The sequence below is a fragment of the Podarcis liolepis genome (genome assembly GCF_965112155.1).
Source record: "Podarcis liolepis genome assembly, chromosome: 9".
In the NCBI taxonomy this organism is placed as follows: domain Eukaryota; kingdom Metazoa; phylum Chordata; class Lepidosauria; order Squamata; family Lacertidae; genus Podarcis; species Podarcis liolepis.
Window position 1 is genome coordinate 60,324,238 of NC_139564.1, and position 9,556 is coordinate 60,333,793.

At 42.9% G+C, this 9,556-nt stretch overlaps 1 protein-coding gene across 4 annotated transcripts in view; it reads left to right on the top strand.

Annotated features, from left to right (window-relative positions):
* Positions 1-8,833, top strand: part of CWH43 (cell wall biogenesis 43 C-terminal homolog) — a 40,137-nt gene extending 31,304 nt beyond the window's left edge. For 3 of the 4 annotated variants that reach the window (XM_083459934.1, XM_083459936.1, XM_083459935.1), the window contains 5 exons: positions 269-418; positions 3,119-3,263; positions 5,151-5,212; positions 7,387-7,542; positions 8,627-8,833. In XM_083459934.1, coding sequence (XP_083316060.1) covers positions 269-418; positions 3,119-3,263; positions 5,151-5,212; positions 7,387-7,542; positions 8,627-8,717 — 604 coding nt within the window. In that variant the 3' untranslated portion in view covers positions 8,718-8,833. Of the gene's footprint in view, positions 1-268; positions 419-3,118; positions 3,264-5,150; positions 5,213-7,386; positions 7,543-8,626 lie in introns of those variants that run through there. The other variant, XR_014515828.1, reaches the window with a different exon arrangement.
* Positions 8,834-9,556: the final 723 nt, after the last annotated feature.

The following is a 9,556-nucleotide window of genomic DNA, read 5'->3' on the forward strand; positions in this document are numbered from 1 at the left end:
CCTAAAGCCACAACATCCCATAATTTCCACCCTTATCTTTTATTGAATCCTGCACAGGCTTTCAACCCTATTTAGCTATGAGATGATTAGCCAGTTTCCTGAGTCAGCCTCTTTTGCCCTGTTCTCCCATCCTAGCTCATTAAGTCTCCTACCCAGTGGTGATACCTTGGACAACTGCCTTGGGTCACTGAGCTGCAGGTGCTGGTTTTAGTTTGCATTGAGCTTTGGAACTAGCTGTGTTCAATAATTTTACTTTAATGTAACGCAGGATGATGGTTCTGTCAAGATACCCAATCGTGAAGTCCAGACACCACCTTCTCCCTTCTCCTGAGGGAGAGATAGCACCAGCCATCTCCATGACTGTGAACTTCACAGGGAAACTGGTGGATTTTGTGGTTGCTCATTTTGGAAATGAAGAGTATGTATGAAAATTGCTTGCGTGAACAGAAAAGAAGCCAACTATTTAAGATATTATTATTATTATTATTATTATTATTATTATTATTATTATTATTATTCCATCCACACCTGAGAAAAATACCGTATTTTTCGCTCTATAAGACGCACCCGACCATAAGTTTTAGAGGAGGAGAACAAGAAGAAAAAAATTATCTACCTCTCTGTGCAGCGCCCCTTCAGTGAAGTGGCAGGAGAAATGGAGCCCCTTCCATTTCTCCTCCCGCTTCTCTGAAGGGGCGCTGTGCAGAGAGGGAAAGCTTCACAGCATCTCTCCAGCGAAGCAAAGCCAGGAGAACAAGAGGGATAGGTGCGCACCGATCCCTCTTGCTCTCCTGGCTTCAGTGAAAGCAACGCAAAGCCATGGAGCCTGCATTTGCTCCATAAGACGCACACACATTTCACCTTACTTTTTAGGAGGGGGAAGTGCGTCTTATAGAGCGAAGAATACGGTATTGATATCGGTAATGGATGGATGTCATCCAGTACCTAAGATTAGAATCTCACCGGAGTCATGTTCTTTTGAGTAGTTTTTTTAAAAAAGAACATTTATTTGGCTTTACAAATTAGTGTTTACATTCAAAGTCATGTATAAAAAACAAATAAACAAGATTCTTTCTGGGTGGCTTCCAACCAAATATTAAAAACACAATACAGCATTAAACATTAAAAATTTCCCTAAACAGGGCTGCCTTCAGATGTCTTTTAAAAGTAAGATAGTTGCTTATTTCCTTGACATCTCATGGGCGGGCGTTCCACAGGGTGGGCACCATGACCGAAAAGCCCCTCTGCCTGGATCCGGGTAACCTCACTTCTTGCAGGGAGGGAACCGCCAGAAGGCCCTCGGCAATGGACCTCAGTGTCCGGGCTGAACGATGGCGATGGAGACGCTCCTTCAGGTATACAGGACTGAGGCCGTTTACCTCCACCCACTTCCCTCCACCCCTCCTTGGGTTTTTTACTTAACCTTTTCTGCTGAATATCATCGTCACCCCAATTTTTCAATTGTCCCCTGTATCCAAAGTCTTTGTTACATTACAAGAGTTGTTTTAAACCTGCTAAAGAGTTCAAATGTTTACAGTGGTCTTCCAAATATAATATATATTTTCCTCATTCTCTGTTGAAATTTTGATCGTCCTGATTTTTTATTTTCCCAGTCATTTCCGCCATTTCCTCATAGTCTAAGAGTTTCATCTGCCATTCCGCTCTGGTAGGGACCTTGTTGTCTTTCCAGCTCTGAGCTACCAGCATTCTGGCGGCTGTCGTTGCATGTTATTTTGAATACTGTAGTTGATTAAAAAATGATAATGAAAGTAGGGAGGGCAGACTAAAAAAATAAGATGTTGAGATGTTGTGGAACTCGGCTTGGCTCTGTGTTTTGCAGAGCCATGGAACTGGTCGATACAAGCACATACATCAGTTAATATCTCATCAGAACAAGATGAGGAGCAGTTGGGTTTGTGAACTGAGTTCACTGAGAAGTGCTATTTGGTGGTGTTAAATATTAAATATAAGTGTGGTGGCTCCGGCACATGTGCAAACCCATCACTTTTAGATGGAGTGGTATGGAATAGAAATTCCTTTCCTTTCACTTTGCTCACTGACTAGACCAAGAAGATTAATATTATTTTTTAAAAAATGCTTTATATGTCCAATTTAGCATCTTATGAAGAACATAGCCTGACAGTGTTTATGACTGTGCTAGAGACAAAAAAAGTCAAAAGTAACTTTATTGGCCAGTAAGGAAGAATCCAAAATCCACATCAGGACAATGAAGGAGCGTCTCCACCCCCATCATTCTGCCTGGACACTGAGATCCAGTGCCGAGGGCCTTCTGGTAGTTCCCTCGCTGCGAGAAGCCAAGCTACAGGGAACCAGGCAGAGGGCCTTCTCAGGAGTGGCACCCACCCTGTGGAACACCCTCCTACCAGATGTCAAAGAGAAAAACAACCACCAAACTTTTAGAAGACATCTGAAGGCAGCCCTGTTTAGGGAAGCTTTTAATGTTTAATAGACTATTGTATTTTAATATTTTGTTGGAAGCCGCCCAGAGTGGCTGGGGAAACCCAGCCAGATGGGCGGGGTATAAATAAATAAATTATTATTATTATTATTATTATTATTATTATTATTATTATTATTATTATTAGGCTAGGCATAATGTTACAAAATAGTGTACAAGCTTTGAGTTCTCCGGAATGCTTAATCAAGCTAGATGGTACGCAAACCAAGGGTGGGAACGGGAAAAGAACTTGGCTGATATTGGAGCCCTGGAGTTGTTTGCATTTAGTTTCAGTCTTTAATGGTGCTTTCTCATGATTAAAATGGTGGAGTGCTGGATGGACTCAAATCTGTGCTCAGCCATATAGACCATGTCTTGGGCATGTCACTAGTTCTCAGCCTAACCAACCTCACATGGCTGCTGTGAAGATAAAATGGGGTAACTACATGTCCCCCTTGACATTTTTGAGAATGGATAGGTCACAAATGTGATCAGCAACAAATATAATGGATTGCAGTTGTTAGCAGAAATATTTGTGATTCCCCCCACTCTCCCTAGAAATTGCAATTTCCCTAGAAAGATGAATCGTATCTTATGATTGCAATTCTTGCCATTGCCATTTCCTTCAAATAAGAATCGTATCTTATTTCCCACCCCCAGAGAAGACTCAGATAGAGAGCTTCAAGCAATAGCTGTTTCTAATTTATTGAAGATGAGCTCTAACCAGGTTGTGTTTCTAGGATACATTACTTCAGCTCCTGGTTCCAGAGATTACTTGCAAATAATTGAAAATGGCAACGTTAAGGTATTACAGTTATGATCCGAAATCATTTTTGTAAAAATACAAGATCGGTAACAATATAATTTGGTGGCCTGGGTACATATTTACGGCATAATAGTAAATTAAAATGAAACTGTGCATGCATTGGTTTTAAAAAAGATGGTCAGAATCTTAATGTGCGAAAAGCACTGTGTGGACAATAACCCAGGCTGGATAGTAGAGTCCTTATCTAAAGAACAATTAAGAGAAATGCATAGTCAATGGAAGACTGAAATGAAAGTGATTAGAACAAATCATTTCCTAAACCCAATTTCATCTACATCATCTCCTTTCTCACCTAACCACAAACAAAATTCCTACACTCCATAGCTGCTGTTCCATGCTCCCTTCAGCTCTTCCACTTATTTAACATTCAATACAGTGGTACCTCGGGTTGAGAACTTAATTCGTTCCGGAGGTCCATTCTTAACCTGAAACTGTTCTTAACCTGAAGACCACTTTAGCTAATGGGGCCTCCCGCTGCTGCCGCGCCGCCAGAGCACGATTTCTGTTCTCATCCCGAAGCAAAGTTCTTAACCCGAGGTACTATTTCTGGGTTAGCGGAGTCTGTGACCTGAAGCGTCTGTAACCTGAAGCGTCTGTAACCAGAGGTACCACTGTACTCCAAACACTCTCCTCTTCCCTCCAAACACAAACATAAAGGTAAAGGTAAAGGGACCCCTGACCATTAGGTCCAGTCGTGACCGACTCTGGGGTTACGGCGCTCATCTCGCTTTATTGGCCGAGGGAGCCAGCGTACAGCTTCCGGGTCATGTGGCCAGCATGACTAAGCCGCTTCTGGCGAACCAGAGCAGCGCACGGAAACGCCGTTTACCTTCCCGCCGGAGCGGTACCTATTTATCTACTTGCACTTTGATGTGCTTTCAAACGGCTAGGTTGGCAGGAGCAGGGACCGAGCAATGGGAGCTCACCCCGTTGCGGGGATTCGAACCACTGACCTTCTGATCGGCAAGTCCTAGGCTCTGTGGTTTAACCCACAGCGCCACCCGTGTCCCTTATAAACACAAACATAGTTCACTACATATTTAAATACCAAGTCTTTATAAGTAGGATTGGTCTATATTGTTTTTCTTCCTCACCCCTCCCGCATATTCTTAAGCAGCACGTGCTTCTGGTTCACATTTTTGGTTTTCTGTAGGTGTGTCAGAAGTCCATAAAAGGGGGGTTTCCCCCCCACTTGCTTACTTACTTACAGCTACAAACACTCAACCACATCCAGATTTCCTTCCAGGTTAACAAGCTGAGGTGTCGGCAAAGAAGCATTTAGGCTTAGAGCATCCTTAACTACTGTTTACAACCACCTCTTCTCTCATGTGAGAGGTTGCAACTAATCACTCATCAATTCTTGCTTCTGTTAATTAGCCTTCTTGAAATATCATCTGATACTAGAGCCATATCATAGATCAACTTCTGTTTGGACCGCTTATGCAATGCTCTGTCAACCAATTTCTCCAGGGGCCCAATGTTCACTATCTAAGTTCCCCCCACTGCACCCTCGATCTCTCAGTATTCCATGCTCCTGAGTTCCTATGGGGCTATTTTTATTATTTAAGCATCTGCAAACACTGGGGTTACTAAGAGTCTGCTGATATCGCTCTCTAGTATGTGGATGCTGTGATTATAGCTAGGAAAGCATGAGCACAGGAAGACTTGCATCAATCTTAGAATGATTTGCACAATCCCCACAGGCTAATATTTTAAAATAAAATAGTTCAATACCAGTAGTTTCTCTGGTTTTGCAAATTCTAGCTTCAGTTTGATCATCTGAAACATATAAACACAGTGACTTTGCATCTGCTGAAACTTTTTTCACAAACCATTTCCCCTTGCATTTGTTTTACTGCTGCTTAGGATATCGACAACACAGATCAAGACAGATGGTGCAGTTATATAATGTATCGTGGATTAATAAGGTACGTTAAATAGATACCTTGGTTATTTGCCTACGGACCCTCATTCTCTTCTTGTCTCATACACTCAGCTGCCATTTTATGTGCTGTGCATGCCTGTATCATGTTCTGTATTTTTGAGTGACCTGTTTGAGGGGCAGGTTTTGTATCATCAGACTGTGACACAGGGTGTCTTCACATTAAAAGGTAAAGGACCCCTTGATGGTTAAGTCCATTCAAGGATGACTATGGGGGGTAGATTTACTCTATGCAAGGGTGTTCAAACCTTGACTAGAGATGAATCTCACATACCACCTTACCTACAGAAAATGGAAGTTGTTCTCCCCTTCCAGCTGTTCAACATCAGTACAGCTTTAATTCATTTCTGTTTGTGTACACACTGGGGTGGGGGCGTTTATGGGATAGGGATAGATTTACTCTATGCAAGGGTGTTCAAACTTTGACTAGAGATGAATTCGGAAGGTGTGAATCTGTATCTTAATAAGGTACAGGATACACATGTCTTTTGGATAGCATTGTGTGAACATGCATTAAGAACACAGTACAGTCGTACCTTGTTTGTCAAACACCTTGCGACTCGAACGTTTTGGCTCCCGAACGCCGCAAACCCAGAAGTGAGTGTTCCGGTTTGCAAATGTTCTTTGGAAGCCGAACGTCTGACGCGGCTTCTGTGGCTTCCAGTTGAGTGCAGGAAGCTCCTGCAGCCAATCAGAAGCCGTGCCTTGGTTTCTGAATGTTTTTTGGAAGTCGAACGGACTTCTGGAATGGATTCTGTCCGAAAACCAAGGTACAACTGTACCGGAAACGCAGTGAGTGCACAGCAAATGGGAATGTCTCCATCTCTTTAACCTTTTCCTATAGAGATGAATGATTACCATACATTTGTACTTGTTCAAAGTGGATGCAGCTTTCTTAAAATGTTATTAATTTTGTCTGCAGGTCAAATTATTCCTTACTGGTGCAAACTGAGCCCTCATCTGCACTATAAATTTAAAGCAGTATCATACCACTTTAAACAGTCATGGCTTCCCCCAAAGAATACAGGGAACGTTAGTTTGTTAAGAGTGCTGAGACTTGTCAGGAGACTCCTATTCTCCCCTTTGAGCTACAGTTGCCAGAGTGGTTAACCATCAGTCCCTCTTCCCAGGGAACTCTTGGAATTGTACAGTGGTGCCTCGCAAGACGAAATTAATCTGTTCCTCAAGTCTCTTCGTCTTGCGGTTTTTTCGTCTTGCGAAGCACGGCTATTAGCGGCTTAGCGGCTTAGCGGCTATTAACGGCTTAACGGCTTAGCGGCTATTAACGGCTTAGCGGCTATTAACGGCTTAGCGGCTTTAAGAAAAAGGAAACAAACTCGCAAGAACTCGCAAGACGTTTCGTCTTGCGAAGCAAGCCCATAGGGAAATTCGTCTTGCGGAACGACTAAAAAAACGGAAAACTCTTTCGTCTTGCGAGGCATTCGTCTTGCGAGGTACCACTGTAGCTCTGTGAAAGGAATAGGAGTCAGCACCATCAACAAGCAACTATTCCCATTATCATTTGGTGGGGAGGGAACCATGGCTGTTTAAAGTGGTGTGTATAGCACAGATGGGGCCTGAGTTGTGCTTTTAGAGCAGCTAGTGGTGCAATGGGTCAGTATGTCCAGCTGTTAACCAGACGATTTGTATTGTGGTTCAAGCTCACCCAAGAACTGCTATGGGCAAGATTCCTGTATTGCAGGGGGTTGGACTAGATGACCCTTGGGGTCTCCTCCAACTCCACAATTCCATTATTTTATTCTATTAATAACTTGAGAAGCAGTTAATTAGATACTGAAACCTGCCATTTATATTATCGGATGGCAAACAGTCACAAAGGTTAGAAACTAAAGTGGTACCTTAGGCTAAGTACTTAATTCATTCCGGAGGTCCGTTCTTAACCTGAAACTGTTCTTAGCCTGAAGCACCACTTTAGCTAATGGGGCCTCCTGCTGCTGCTGCGCCGCTGTAGCCCGATTTCTGTTCTTATCCGGAAGCAAAGTTCTTAACCTGAAGCACTATTTCTGGGTTAGCGGAGTATGTAACCTGAAGCGTATGTAACCCGAGGTACCACTGTATTTGGAAATCTTGAATGAGTAAAAAATTAAAATGAATGAGATGTTTTACTTCATTGAAAAAAATTATTTGCATTTATGGCAGATTGGGCTATGCTCGAATTTCTCATGCTCATCTGAGTGATTCTGAACTTCAAATGGCAAAATTTAGAATCCCAGATGACCCAGATAATTATATTGATAATGACAAACTCACCATTGACCCCAGTGAAGTATCGAAGGAAACACATTTTGCCACAAGGTTAGTGCATTTAAAATCAAAATGTGCCACAATGTTTTCAAGTGAATGGCTTTGAAATTGCCATCAGTTTTGTGAACATGAAATATGGGAATCCGTAAGTTTAGTAGCCTGTACCTATGACTTGGAGTAAAGAGATTCTTTTTTGTAATTCTTTTTTTGAGAATCGCTCTCTCAGAGAATGAATTCAGCTGGCGAGAGAATATGGCTGGCTAGTAAAACGTACCCCTGGTTAGGGGTCAGCAAACTTTTTCAGCAGGAGGGCTGGTCCACTGTCCCTCAGACCATATGGGGGGGCTGGACTATATTTTGGGGGGGAGGAATGGACAAATTCCTAGGCCCCACAAATAACCTGGTAAAGGTAAAGGTACCCCTGACCATTAGGTCCAGTCGCGGACAACTCTGGGATTGCGGTGCTCATCTTGCTCTATAGGCCGAGGAAGCTGGCGTTTGTCCGCAGACAGCTTCCAGGTCATGTGGCCAGCATGACTAAGTCGCTTCTGGAGAACCAGAGCAGCGCACGGAAACGCCGTTTACCTTCCCGCTGGAGCGGTACCTATTTATCTACTTGCACTTTGACATGCTTTCGAGCTGCTAGGTTGGCAGGAGCTGGGACCAAGCAACGGGAGCTCACCCTGTTGCAGGGATTCAAACTGCCAACCTTCTGATTGGCAAGTCCTAGGCTCTGTGGTTTAGACCACAGCGCCAACAAAAGTACTCAACACTGCAGCATTTTGCTGCAGGTCCCATTTGAATGATACTTGTTCTATCAGTGTGGATAGTTCATTATGTACCAAGTCTCAATGAAATCAAAGAATCATGTAGCACAACTATATGCATGTTTACTCAGAAGTAAGTCTCAGTGAATTCAGTGGGGCTTAGTTCCACCAGATATGTGTCCAAAGGCAGAAGGAAACCTATGTGCTGGGGCAGTGAGGGAGGAAAGTAAAATTAAATAACCTAATATCAATTTATTTTCTACCCTGATATTACTAATTACATTTTTTTTTTTTGCTATAAAGCTGTACAATTAGGGAAGGAGAAAGATGCTTATACCATGAACGTCTCACGCATTATTTTTGTACAGGTTTGGATGCTATCAAGATGGGCACAATTATGAGATGAACCATCGTTTTCACATGAGCACACCAAAGTACTTTAAGCAAGCTAGCCGCTAGAAGAATGACATGCCAACAGGTTAGCAAAAAGGAGGACACCCACTGCACTGTGAAAACCAATGACTTAGGACTGAGCCACATCCACATTCATGTCTCATGGACTTAAACCAAATGGATCACCCTTGCCTTGCGCAAGAGAAACAAAATAAACCATGTGAAATAAGCAACATGTTTAAATGTGTGTGATTCAGGCCACAGCATCCAGCTTTTCACATTATACCGTTTGGCTTGATTTGGCAGCAAATGTGTGTTGTTTTGTGTGTGTGTGTGTCTGTTTGTGTTCACTGCCACCGCTAACTACTTAATGCATTCAGAAAAGTAGAGTTTGCTTATGAAAATGGCGATTATATTTGTAGAAGAGAATTTCCTATACTGTACAGTGGTACCTCGGCTTACGAACTTAATCCGTTTTGGAAATCTGTTCTTAAACCAAAACTGTTCTTAAACCGAGGCTCGCTTTCGCTAATGAGGCCTCCCGCCGCCAGTGCCCTTCCACCGTTCAGATTCTGTTCTTAGACTGAGGTAAAGTTCTTAAACCAGGACACTATTTCCGGTTTTGCGGAGTTTGTAAATCGAATCGTTCTTAAACCAGACTGTTCTTAAACCGAGGTAACACTGTACAGTGGTACCTCGGGTTACATACGCTTCAGGTTAGAGACGCTTCAGGTTACATACACTTCAGGTTACAGACTCTGCTAACCCAGAAATAGTACCTCGGGTTAAGAACTTTGCTTCAGGATGAGAACAGAAATCGTGCTCTGGCGGCGCGGCAGCAGGAGGAGGCCCCATTAGCTGAAATGGTGCTTCAGGTTAAGAACAGTTTCAGGTTAAGAACGGAC